This window comes from Aulonocara sp. 'chitande type north' Nkhata Bay, linkage group LG14 (genome assembly GCF_057382095.1).
Source record: "Aulonocara sp. 'chitande type north' Nkhata Bay isolate Kocher_YH1m ecotype deep benthic linkage group LG14, A_spYH_male_GT1.1, whole genome shotgun sequence".
Classification (NCBI taxonomy): domain Eukaryota; kingdom Metazoa; phylum Chordata; class Actinopteri; order Cichliformes; family Cichlidae; genus Aulonocara; species Aulonocara sp. 'chitande type north' Nkhata Bay.
In genome coordinates, this window is record NC_141357.1 from 29693240 (window position 1) to 29707278 (window position 14039).

A 14039-nucleotide genomic window follows, 5' to 3' on the forward strand; every position below is an offset into this window, starting at 1 on the left:
CTCGTTCAGCAGTAGACTTTTACACCCACAGTGTAGGAAGGAGTGCTACTGCAGGTCATTCTTACCAGCAGCTGTCAGACTCTATAACACAGTTGAACTTTTTTTTTTTTTTATCTCTGTACAATTTGTATACATATTTCTGTGCATTGTTACGTGCATATATGAACTTCAGTTGCTTATGTATATAGGACTGCATTGTGTCTTCCTTCTACATTTTATATTCCCTTTAGATCTGTGTAACACCCAAATTTCTCATTCGTGAGATAATAAAGGTTGATTCTATTATATTCTAAATATTTTTTTATTGTTTAAAGAAGCTACAATCACAAGTACAACATGTTTTGTTTACAAACAAATGTTATTATCTGAGCTGCATTTTCAATTCAGTCCAGTTGTATTTATATAGTGCAAAATCACCACAAAAGACTACAATAACACAAAGCAAGCTGCCTGTTATCAAAATTTTTTAAAATAAGAACAATAGAAAGGTGAAAAGGGTCATATTATGCATCAGTTTAATATAAGACCAGCAGAGTGAACAGAATGTCTGTTTTTATCAGTAAAACTCTGACCATCCCTGGAAATCTGTGGATCATTAGAACATAATAAATCAAAAAGCTGTTGAATGTTTCTTATATAAGCCACAGAGAGCGTAGTATTTCAGTGCATTAACAAACATCTCATCCCTGAGGCCATAAATTAGAGGACTCAAACATCTTGGAGCAAGAATAAAGGTTATGTAATTAAAGTACCTCACATTGATAAATAACATAAAATCAATCTGCAGGACAGCAGCCTCTATAAATGGACACCAGAGTTGAATAAGACACAGCAGCAGCTGGAAACCATGAAGAACCACTGTACTCAGCCCCTTCCATGTCGACTTCTTATTCTCTCCTGATGCAGCTTTGGCCACTTTCATTATTTGCACATATGAGAAAACAATAGTGATGGACATAATCAGGAAAAACAGCTGACTTATAGCTGACCTAAGATGTCCCTGCCATCTGTGAAAAATGAACATTTCAACAGCACAAATTCTGCTCTGGGTATAGAAGCTGGTGATTGCTGAAGCAAAGAAAATAGAAAGAATAACAATGCAGGGAACAGAGCTCAGACCATGAATGATCAGGATGAAGTGCAGAGCTCTCTGTGTTCGGCACAGTTCTGCATGACGGAGGGGAACGCAAATGGCCACGTAACGCTCCAGGGTCATTGCTGTCAGAGTAACTGGTGTGACAAATGTGTACACAGACAAAACAATATATATAATAACACACAACCACACTTGTATGGTGAAACTAAAATAACTCAAAATGAGCAAGACATTGGTTATTAGCAAAAAAAGTGAATCAGACAACAGTGCAATGGCAAATAAGATGTAACGCATAGTTGTGTAAAAAATATCCTTCATAAAAAATGTTGTGATTAGCAAAAGGTTGATGCAAAGAAACATCGAGATAAGTAACTGGACTATTATGACCTGATTATTGATGTTGTTTATTGCCAGCTGACCACCAATTACTGAGTTATTTAATGCCATATATTTATTAGTTTTAGGCAAATAGTTTTAAATCTTCATATATGGGGAGATCTTAAGAACTTATCTACATATATGAATGCATGTCTGGTTTCTAAATTCTAAAATAAAATCTCACACAAAGTATCTTATCCAAAGTTAAAATAAATTCAAATTTAACAGCCTCACAGTAAAAATAAGTGGAATATATATTGAGTTAAACATTAACAGTGCATGTTGATATGACATGACATATATCTATAATACCTAAAGATAACAAGTCACAAGACATCAGAGAGTCATTTTACCAATGCATCCCTGCGGTAAATAGAACATGTCTGAGGTGTGTGCTGTCATAATCTGATTTTTATAGCTGAAACTGTAACACAAGAGGGAATGTCACGACAGGAAGATGTCACCAAAGGAAATGCATTTGGGAAACATTTTGTACAATAGATCGATTCAAGTATACACAACTACTGCATGTAATTGGTCTCTAGATTTGTCCATCAACTCTTACCTGTCTCCTTAGAAACAATTTATTGTTTGAAATCACAATACCCCACAGCTATCATAGTCTAAACTAATAAAAGAAAGCAGCACTGCCACTATAAATATATAAAGCATTTCTTGTGCCTGTCCCAAATGTCCCAGATAACGGCAATCAGTTCTTTGAAAGAAAAAAAAAATGCTGAAAAAATGCTGCTGGCTGTTCAGTACTTGACTGGAGCTGTGTGGAGCTACACAGACCTTTTTTTTTTTCAATGAAATACAGTCACAAGATTCAGATTTCGCATGATTCCCGACTTATAAGATCAGAAGTACTGCTAGTTTGGTCGTAAGTAACAGTTCTCTGGGCTTTCTGAAGGACTTTCATTTTTTTCTTTGGATACTCAATTCCTTTTCACTCATTTTTATTCCAACACTTGTACCTGACCTACTTAACACTGACCTGTGAATCATTCAGTAATTTAAAAAAAAAAAAGCAAACACGTAAGTTTCTTTTGCCCAATCTTCAATCAAAGACAGTATCTCATTTAAGAATCTTTGTTGAGGTTCAGTAAAGTATGCTTATAGCACTTTCATCTTACCTCCACTTGGCACTGTGGATATCTGTCTTTGCTTACTACCCTCATACTTTTATGATGCTTTTTGCAGAGACATCATAAATCTTTGTTAACAATATAACATTCACTTCAACAAGAAAAAAAATGGAAGACTAAATATGTGAATTTTAGCATACAGAAAATTAATCTTGTTTTCAAACAGGATATAATGTCTGACCTGCATTTTGTAAAAACCTCAAAAAAGAAAGTCAAACAAAGGCAGCAAACGGAGTGAGTAAACAATATGGTTGCAGATAATATGGGTTCAAACTGGCCTACTTACTGAAAATTAAAAACAGCAGTTAGGTCACTCTGTATGGTGTCCACTGAAATAACTGGTGCTCCTAACTAAATTTATCATCTTGTTGTTTATTCAAATCATGTGCACAAAAACTGAGTCCTTTTTTCATAACATATCAATAACGCTTTACTTGCACAGCATGTACTGAGAAAAAATAGATTGCCTTTACACTAGCTGTGATGGAAATTCTTGAACAGTTTGTAAGGTTATGAAGTCATTGTTTCCAAATGCTTTTACCTTAGTTGTGATAGAAATGTTTGATGAAAATTGCACAAGTGCTAACTCCCGTGCACTTTGTTTATAGGCCACGCAGAGGAGTAGAAGATGCCACAGTAAATTCGGCTTACTTGTTAAACAAGTTTCGGTCATGAATTTTCATTTTATTAAAATAGCTGAGCTGATATGCTACAAATGGTTCACCACAAGGCAAAATGAGGAATATAGTGGAACAAATCAGAATACAAGTCCATTTGGTGCCAAAGTATCAGTGCTTTGTTGCCTGTTCGCCAGAAAATGTACAGCCAATTTCATGGCATTTGACTGATGTCACACAAAGTTCGATAAAACATTTCAAACAGAAATGAACATTGCACTATTAATCATTCTGACACAAATTCTATATGAGCAGCAGGAATTATTTTTTCGGACATTTTTTCATTGTAACAACTAAATGGGTTTTTTGTTTGTTTGTTTACAGAAGTTAGAAACCCAAGTACAATATGTTTTATTTGCACACAAATGTTGCTCAATCAAATGAAGAAAAAGGTCAGTTATTATGCACCAGTTTAATATAAGGCCAGAAAAGTGAACTGAATGTCCAGTTTTATCAGTACAACTCCGACCATCCCTATAAATGTCTTAATATGTCTATTAGAATATATTAACCAGAATGAACAAGCTGTTGAATGTTTCTTATAAGCCACAGAGAGCATAGTATTTCAGTGCATTAACAAACATCTCATCCCTGAGGCCGTAAATTAGACGACTCGCACATCTTGGAGCAAGAGTAAAAGTTATGTAATTAAAGTACTTCACATTGGCAAATAACATAAAATCAATCTGGAGGATGGCTGCCTCTATAAATGGATACCATAGCTGGATAAGACACAACAGCAGCTGGAAACCATGAAGAACCACTGTACTGAGCCCTTTCCATGTTGACCTCTTCACGGATTCAACCAACTAGATGGGCTAAAGGAACAAGTGCATTTTTTTTCAAGGTTTGAGCTAATACCTGAAAAGTGTGGTCACCCTCAGATTTAACATAATTTAACAGTTAACAGATCCTGAGCTGATGACTGCACAGGCCTGCTGCGGATCTGAGCAGGTCTGCTATGTACACAAGAGCCTGCCCATGTAAAGCTTCATATGTCATTAATAAAATATTAAAATATTTTTCTGACTTTGATGGAACCCTAGTGATAGGAAGTAAGAATAATGCCTGGCTGCTTCCCTTTGGACCAGTTGTAGATAGGCTAAAGAGGACAGAGAAAGGCATGTGAAAAATGAGATACAATAATCAACACTGAAGAAATGAATTGATTCATTTTTAATAAACAGGACTGGTGGAACTGGGTGAAAGCTAAATGCTGGTTCTTAGTTGAACCTGCCACAGTAATGACTGACCTCCTGACAGAAGCTGACAGTGTCAATCACAAGACGTTCAGCTTTGCCAGGATTGAGATTGAGAGAATATGAAGACATCCAATATAAGTAACATTTCAATATTGCCTGTTAGTCAGAAATGTAAAGTCACTTTAAGTGAATTAGACTGAGGCTACACGGAGTTAAATAAAGCAATGGACAGTGGACATGTATGGCAATAATTTATTTTCAGTACATTTTTTACCGTAACAATTAAATGTCTTTTGTTCGAAGCAGTTACAATTATGAGTACAATAAGTTTTACAATAAGTAAATAATTAAAATTTATTTTTTTACAACAACTTAACTGCTCCTAATCCACACTGTTGCCAAACTAAAATCAATTTAAGCATAAAAGGGTCAGATACTATACATCAGTTTAAGTATAAGACCAGCAGAGTGAATGGAATAGCCAGCTTTATCAGTACCACTTTCAAACACTGGAAATCTATGAGTAGCAGATTATTACATGAAGGAACCTTTTAAAAAACAAAAAACAAGCGCGTCCATGCTCACAGGTGTACACACAGGTGATCACACCCACAAACTACACCCTTTATGGCTCCTACCTCAAAGCACACTGTGTTCTGTTGATCTTATGTGCTGCACAAATTCAAATTCAAATTTTTATTTGTCACGTACACAGTCATACACAGTACGATATGTAGTGAAATGCTTGGACAACTGCTCGTGACCTAAAGAGAACAAAAAAGGAAAAGGCTATGAATAAGATAGGAAATAAATATGAAAAATTAAAAAGGGTAAATTTAACTAGGAAGGAATAAAATATAAATTAAGGTTAAAAATGAAATAACTGTACAACACAAATTAGAATGAAGGGTAAATTTAACTGGGAAGAATAAGATAAAGATAAATATATAAATTAAAGTTGAAAATAAAATAACTGTACAACAAAATACACAATACACAATATAGAACTATATAAGAATGTATGAAGAAATCTAAATATAAATAAATATATACACAATAACAGCAGCTGTACAAGTATTATTTGGTTTAACATTTAGTATTTACTGTTATATTCCCATATATCATTGTGATGTTGTTTATTCTATTACTCTTGTTCTCTTCTGCTTGCTTTCTTTTTTCTTTCTCAGCAGGTGATCCAGGTGATTGATATATGCATTTTTTTTCTCTGCCCGTTCTGTTGGTTTTTGTCTTTTGCCCTTCTCCCCCGTCCCTCTTCTCAGCTGTTTCTCTTTCCCTCTTTCTTTCTCCCCTTCTTTCCCCCAGTCAAGTCTGTCCCGTATTCAGTAAGTGAAAATAAAATAAACAATAAAAGGTGAATCAAATGGACCATTACGGCAAGGCTGGGATGGTCAGTTTGGTAAAGTAAATCCGTTGGGCATCTTTCTTTGCCTTTAGACAACAATTCTGATGGCAAAAGAGCCAAACGGGACAGGCAAAAAAAAAAAAAAAAAAAAAAAAAAAGGAAATCTATGAGTATTTCTATTGGAATACATTAGAACATAATAAATCAAAAAGCTGTTGAATGTTTCTTATATAAGCCACAGAGAGCGTAGTATTTCAGTGCATTAACAAACATCTCATCCCTGAGGCCATAAATTAGAGGACTCAAACATCTTGGAGCAAGAATAAAGGTTATGTAATTAAAGTACCTCACATTGATAAATAACATAAAATCAATCTGCAGGACAGCAGCCTCTATAAATGGACACCAGAGCTGAAAAAGACACAGCAGCAGCTGGAAACCATGAAGAACCACTGTACTCAGCCCCTTCCATGTCGACTTCTTATTCTCTCCTGATGCAGCTTTGGCCACTTTCATTATTTGCACATATGAGAAAACAATAGTGATGGACATAATCAAGAAATAAAGCTGACTTATAGCTGACCTAAGATGATCCTGCCATCTGTGAAAAATGAACATTTCAACAGCACAAATTCTGCTCTGGGTATAGAAGCTGGTGATTGCTGAAGCAAAGAAAATAGAAAGAATAACAATGCAGGGAACAGAGCTCAGACCATGAATGATCAGGATGAAGTGCAGAGCTCTCTGTGTTCGGCACAGTTCTGCATGACGGAGGGGAACGCAAATGGCCACGTAACGCTCCAGGGTCATTGCTGTCAGAGTAACTGGTGTGACAAATGTGTACACAGACAAAACAATATATATAATAACACACAACCACACTTGTATGGTGAAACTAAAATAATTCAAAATGAGCAAGACATTGGTCATTAACAAAAAAAGTGAATCAGACGACAGTGCAATGGCAAATAAGATGTAACGCATAGTTGTGTAAAAAATATCCTTCATAAAAAATGTTGTGATTAGCAAAAGGTTGATGCAAAGAAACACAGAGATTAATACCTGGACTATGATGACCCGATTATTGATGTTGTTTATTGCCAACTGACCACCAGTTACTGAGTTATTTGTTGCCATGTATTTCTAACTTTTAGGCAAATATTCTTTTGTTTTATATCTTCAAAATGTGGAGAGGCCCAAAATTCTAAGAACTTATCTACATATATTATTATATATCTGGTTAAAGATTCTAAAAACAAATTCCCCACACACACTATCTAAACCAAAGTTTAAATGATGTCAACCTAAACAGCCTCACAGCTACAAGTGTATCTATTGAGTTAAGTATTCACGGTGCTTGTTGATAATATAATGACATATATCTATAATACCCAAAGATAACAACAAGTCACAAGACATCAGAGAGTCATTTTACCAAACCATCCCTGCGGTAAGTAAAACACATCTGAGGTGTGTGCTGTCACAAGCTGATTTTTATAGCTGAAACTGTAACACAAGAGGGAATGTCACGAAAGGAAGATGTCACCAAAGGAAAAGCATTTGGGAAACATTTTGTACAACAGATCGATTCAAGTACTAAAATATAAAACTACTGCACATATCAGGTGTCCAGGTTTGACCATCAACTCTTATCTGTCAACACAAATTATTATTATTGTTTGGCAACACAACACCTCACACATAAAATTGAAGAGAACAATGCTACCTGAATGTGCAAAGCATTTCTTTTGTGTGTCCTGTGTGAATCCATTCTTCGAATAGAATTAGTCAAAAATAATTTACTTCTTAAATTGTTCAGCACCTGACTGCAGCGGCTTTTAATTAAATTTAGTCCAAATAATTTCCTCAATGAATAGTTAATTCTCTGATTTACTTAGTTTTTTTTAATTGGTTTGGTACTATTTTCACAACTAAAGTGTGCATTTTCAAATCTCTCAGTACAAAACTCACATTTGATCACATTTGTAACACCACTAGTCATTCTTTCAAATCTGATGTCATGAGTTCATTGTATTTGCACATATTTTCATTCCACTTAATCATTGTTGCAGAACATATGATCATTGTGATATATTCTGAGAGCATTTGCTTTACTCACCCAAACAAAACAGTAAGATCTTTTTTCAACGTAGTACTTTTACCAATCATTTCATTCAGGAGCAAATAATACAAGGTAAGCGTTTCAAATTGTCCTCGGTGATGAATGAGTGTAACTGAACTGTAAAACTTTACACAGCAAATATTACACTTATGTTCAGGCATAACCAAAAAAAAAAAAAAAAAAAAATATATATATATATATATATATATATATATATATACACACACATATACACATATACACATATACACACACACACACACGAAAAAGGGAGAAAAAACAACAAGTCATTTACATAAGCACAATATATTTTTTATTTTATCTTTATCACTTTTATACAATTAATCAAGCCGGTCATTAACATTGGGCCATAAGTTTTCATCAACATCCCAGTGGATGTCTTCGTTGTTCAGGCACCGTGGGAAAAATCTCCTGGCAAGACGAATCCAGGCTTGACATTGCTCAGCAGTTATATCACCACAAGCTCCACACATGGCTTGAAGAAGGGAGACATGCTCATGGGGATGGCGATCATACACCTTCCACCTCCATGTAGAGAAGAATTTCTCAATTGGGTTGAGGAAAGGGGAATATGGTGTGTTTGAAACCATTCCTGAACCAGCTGTGCATGGTGGAAGCTGACATTGTCCCACACAACAACATAGACGATGTCTTCTCCCTGACAGGCCTGCTCCAGTTCATTTAAAAAAAACTATCAGGTGTTCAGTGTTGTATGACCCTAGAACTGGTCTACAGCCTACCACACCATCTTCAGATATAGCTGCACACATGAGATGTTCCCCCCACGTTGTCCAGGGACGTGGATGGTAGCCCAATAAGGTTACGTCCTCTGTGTCTAGTTTTTGCTAGATTGAAAGCGGCCTCATCAACAAAAATATACTTGTGATGATTCACAGCAGCGTCCAGCTCCATCACCCTCTGTTACAGTAATTGCATGCCAGTTTAGTGTTGTACCTGAATATATTCTGAACGCAGTTGTTTCACCTGGACATTGTTCCTCTCAAAAGGAACTTACAAATGACCAGACAACAATCAGTCAAGTTGAAAATCCATGGACATAATGAATGATTCATTGATTAAACATTAAGATCGGTTGAATTAAATGACAGAAAAATGTATTAAACTGAATAATAAGAGATGCAAATCAAAAATTTTATAGTGACAACATTATGAAAGGCAGTAACTGTGAACGAAACATTTAATTAGATGAAACACTTATTTTGTGTAGTGAAAATGATATTTTGTCATTATGTGTATTGTACTAACACAATTGAAAATATGCTGAAATGTTTGAAAAAGGTGCACTTTTGATGATCTGTTGTGATATAAGTACTAAGAGTTTTGAAAATGTACCAATTGCTTGTGAAAACTGCGCCAAACCAATAAAAAAAAACTGTAACACTAACCTATCAGTCACAAAAGTAACTAATGGAGCGTAAGATTGATAACATTGTGGAGAAGCTCACGGCTCTCCAACAGGAGATCAAGAGACCAGTGTCAGACTGCTAGAACAGCTTTGAAATTCATATGAGTTGTTTGCACTAAAGTAAAAACCACCATCATTTCATGCGGCTACCACTTTGGCGTCAGCTGTGGTCTCAAGGCTGGAGCTGAACAAAAACATCCTGATAACAGACTGTGCATAGACTGTTCTTCCTATCCTACACAAGGCCACCGGGATTGGCTGGAAGACTGTTTACTTAGTCTGGCAGGGCGAAGGACACTGTCTCAGCTAAACTCTGGACACACATACACACACATATACATACATATGCAGCTATCCTTCCCTGGATCCAACGCCTCCTGCCATGTTTACCTCCCCGCCAATGGAGACAGCGGCTCAGCTGGAAGCTCAAAATTGCAGCGTCTGCGAGCACTGTGTGCATTGGCGTCATAGAGGTCCCTTTGCTACGGTTCGGAGCCGCGGACCTGTTTTATATATGCGTGGAATAGTTTTCTATACGAGATCGCTGCGAAAAGTGCAGCCTTACCTAATCTCCACCCTACTGTTACTCATTTTATATTAAGATTTAAAAATCTAGTTGGTATTGGTATGGCGAATAGCCTTCAGTAATAGTAATAAATCACACAGCAACAGTACATTCATGTAGTTGTAAAAAGCATGATAATATATTAAGTGATCCAAAGTATTCAGAATACGTTACTCTCATTAGGTAACGTAATGGAATAGATTACAAAATACATTATGGGGCATGTATTCTGTAATCTGTAGTGGAATACATTTTGCAGTGGTTAGCACTATTGCCTCACAGCAAGAAGGTACTGTGTATTTCTATGTGGATTTTGTGTGTTCTCCCAGTGTTTGTGTGGGTTCATACTCTGGGTACCACAGTCCAAAGTCTGGCAACTTGTCCAAGGTGTACCCAGCCTCTGTTCCCCACTGGGTCCTTATCAGGGTTGCAGAGGGCTGATAAGGATAAGTGGAATGGATAAACTGAATTACAATCAGTCAATTTCAGTTAGTGGCACAGTCTGAGGAATGAATAAATGGTAAAGTGCAAGCTGCATCCAGGACAGAGACAGTTGCATTATGATGCTAGAACCCAAAGTGACTTTAGTTTTGTGAATGTCGACCCCAGCCCAGCAGTCAGACCCTGAACTTCAACATACAGGGAGTGCAGAATTATTAGGCAAATGAGTATTCTGTCCACATCATCCTCTTCATGCATGTTGTCCTACTCCAAGCTGTATAGGCTTGAAAGCCTACTACCAATTAAGCATATTAGGTGATGTGCATCTCTGTAATGAGAAGGGGTGTGGTCTAATGACATCAACACCCTATAGCAGGTGTGCATAATTATTAGGCAACTTCCTTTCCTTTGGCAAAATGGGTCAAAAGAAGGACTTGACAGGCTCAGAAAAGTCAAAAATAGTGAGATATCTTGCAGAGGGATGCAGCGGTCTCAAGGGCAGTGGGGAGCTTGGGGAGAGCAACAAAGTGGGCAGCTTTAGAAAAACGGTCGACCATGGTGAGGATGACTGTGTTACCTGATGATGGCGGAAGACCAGTGACAAAGTCAACTGCAATGTGGGACCAGGGGCGGCTTGGCGTAGGTAAGGGATGAAGTAGGCCGGCAGCGGGCTGGTTGACAGGTTTATTCTGGGCACAGGTTGGACAGGCGGCGATGAATTCTTGGACGTCCTTGGCCAGTGTAGGCCACCAGGCGAACCGCTTGATGAAGGTGACGGTGCGATGAATGCCCGGATGACAGGTGAGTTTTCCGCCGTGGGCCCATTGTAGCACTCGTGAGCGAACGGACGTGGGAACAAAGAGCAATCCCGGGGGACCAGTCCCCGGATCCGGTTCTGCCCGCTGGGCCTCCCGTATGGCAGACTCGATCTCCCACGACAGGGCTCCGATAACGCATGTGGGAGGGAGAATGGGAGCCTCACGGTTGGGGTCCTCTGAGGTAGTGAATAGACGGGAAAGGGCATCGGGTTTCACGTTCCGAGAGCCGGGCCTGTAGGTGATGGTGAAGCAGAATCTGGTAAAGAACAGAGCCCACCTGGCTTGTCGGGCATTTAGTCGTTTAGCCGACCGGATGTATTCGAGGTTCTTGTGGTCAGTCCATACCACAAAGGGTTCTGTTGCGCCCTCTAGCCAGTGGCGCCACTCCTCCAGGGCGAGTTTGATTGCCAACAGCTCCCTGTCCCCGATGTCGTAGTTCTGCTCTGCAGACGACGGGAGAAGTAAGCACAAGGGTGGAGCTTACCCTCTACAGGGAGTGCAGAATTATTAGGCAAATGAGTATTTTGTCCACATCACCCTCTTCATGCATGTTGTCTTACTCCAAGCTGTATAGGCTCGAAAGCCTACTACCAATTAAGCATATTAGGTGATGTGCAACTCTGTAATGAGAAGGGGTGTGGTCTAATGACATCAACACCCTATAGCAGGTGTGCATAATTATTAGGCAACTTCCTTTCCTTTGGCAAAATGGGTCAAAAGAAGGACTTGACAGGCTCAGAAAAGTCAAAAATAGTGAGATATCTTGCAGAGGGATGCAGCAGTCTCAAAATTGCAAAGCTTCTGAAGCGTGATCATCGAACAATCAAGCGTTTCATTCAAAATAGTCAACAGGGTCGCAAGAAGCGTGTGGAAAAACCAAGGCGCAAAATAACTGCCCATGAACTGAGAAAAGTCAAGCGTGCAGCTGCCAAGATGCCACTTGCCACCAGTTTGGCCATATTTCAGAGCTGCAACATCACTGGAGTGCCCAAAAGCACAAGGTGTGCAATATTCAGAGACATGGCCAAGGTAAGAAAGGCTGAAAGACGACCACCACTGAACAAGACACACAAGCTGAAACGTCAAGACTGGGCCAAGAAATATCTCAAGACTGGTTTTTCTAAGGTTTTATGGACTGATGAAATGAGAGTGAGTCTTGATGGGCCAGATGGATGGGCCCGTGGCTGGATTGGTAAAGGGCAGAGAGCTCCAGTCCGACACAGACGCCAGCAAGGTGGAGGTGGAGTACTGGTTTGGGCTGGTATCATCAAAGATGAGCTTGTGGGGCCTTTTCGGGTTGAGGATGGAGTCAAGCTCAACTCCCAGTCCTACTGCCAGTTTCTGGAAGACACCTTCTTCAAGCAGTGGTACAGGAAGAAGTCTGCATCCTTCAAGAAAAACACGATTTTCATGCAGGACAATGCTCCATCACACGCGTCCAAGTACTCCACAGCGTGGCTGGCAAGAAAGGGTATAAAAGAAGAAAAACTAATGACATGGCCTCCTTGTTCACCTGATCTGAACCCCATTGAGAACCTGTGGTCCATCATCAAATGTGAGATTCACAAGGAGGGAAAACAGTACACCTCTCTGAACAGTGTCTGGGAGGCTGTGGTTGCTGCTGCACGCAATGTTGATGGTGAACAGATCAAAACACTGACAGAATCCATGGATGGCAGGCTTTTGAGTGTCCTTGCAAAGAAACGTGGCTATATTGGTCGCTGATTTGTTTTTGTTTTGTTTTTGAATGTCAGAAATGTATATTTGTGAATGTGGAGATGTTATATTGGTTTCACTGGTAAAAATAAATAATTGAAATGGGTATATATTTGTTTTTTGTTAAGTTGCCTAATAATTATGCACAGTAATAGTCACCTGCACACACAGATATCCCCCTAAAGTAGCTAAAACTAAAAACAAACCAAAAACTACTTCCAAAAACATTCAGCTTTGATATTAATGAATTTTTTGGGTTCATTGAGAACATGGTTGTTGTTCAATAATAACATTATTCCTCAAAAATACAACTTGCCTAATAATTCTGCACTCCCTGTATAACAAACTGATGAGTAGCCAGGCTGCAGCCTACACTGAAAAAAAGGCCATGTTAGATTTACTTGATTCAATAGTGGACATTGGTTGCACACAAATGTTTTGCTTTGGCAGAAACTTAAACAATTGTGTTCAATCAACACAACTTTTTCATATTCAATAAACATGCGCATTTTGTGTTCATAAAACGCGATTGAAGCATAACAATTTGATAGTTTGATCATTTGTTTTTCCCCCAATACAATAGACATTTCGCAAAGGAAAGAAAGGTAAAGAAAAATACATTTCAATATTCACCTGTTCTGATTCAGTTACATATCGAAAAGCAACTGGAAGCTACGTTCACACTGCAGGTCTTAATGCTCAATTCCGATTTTTTTGATCAAATCCGATTTTTTTGTCTGCGTGTTCACACTACAAATAAAATGCGACAGCAAAGGCGCTAGTGTGAACGCTCAAAGCGGCCCGCATGCGCAAAAGACTTCACACACAACGCGCTCTGTTTAGACCCAGAGCAAACAGTATTGTTTGACAGATGGCCCTTAATATAAAGACTTCGGACTTTACGTTTCCCAATTTTTACTTTAAGTTATTTTGTTATTTACATAATAATGTAAATAACCTAATAATGATCCTTATTGCTGTTTTAGAGAGGAGCGGTGCTTCAAAGGATAGTTGCAGATTTCTGTCAGAATCTGCAGATTATACAGTACAAATAAAATGTTCACGT

The 14039-nt window shown here is 38.3% G+C and overlaps 1 protein-coding gene and 1 pseudogene across 1 annotated transcript; both read right to left on the bottom strand.

Moving 5' to 3' along the window:
- Positions 1 to 610: 610 nt before the first annotated feature.
- LOC147314897 (odorant receptor 131-2-like) lies at positions 611 to 1543 on the bottom strand. The gene has a single exon (XM_086262004.1). It carries the CDS (start codon positions 1541 to 1543, stop codon positions 611 to 613), a length of 933 nt encoding a protein of 310 aa, XP_086118130.1.
- A 3225-nt stretch (positions 1544 to 4768) lies between these two features.
- Positions 4769 to 7029, bottom strand: LOC147314898 (odorant receptor 131-2 pseudogene; annotated as a pseudogene).
- Between the last annotated feature and the right edge of the window lie 7010 nt (positions 7030 to 14039).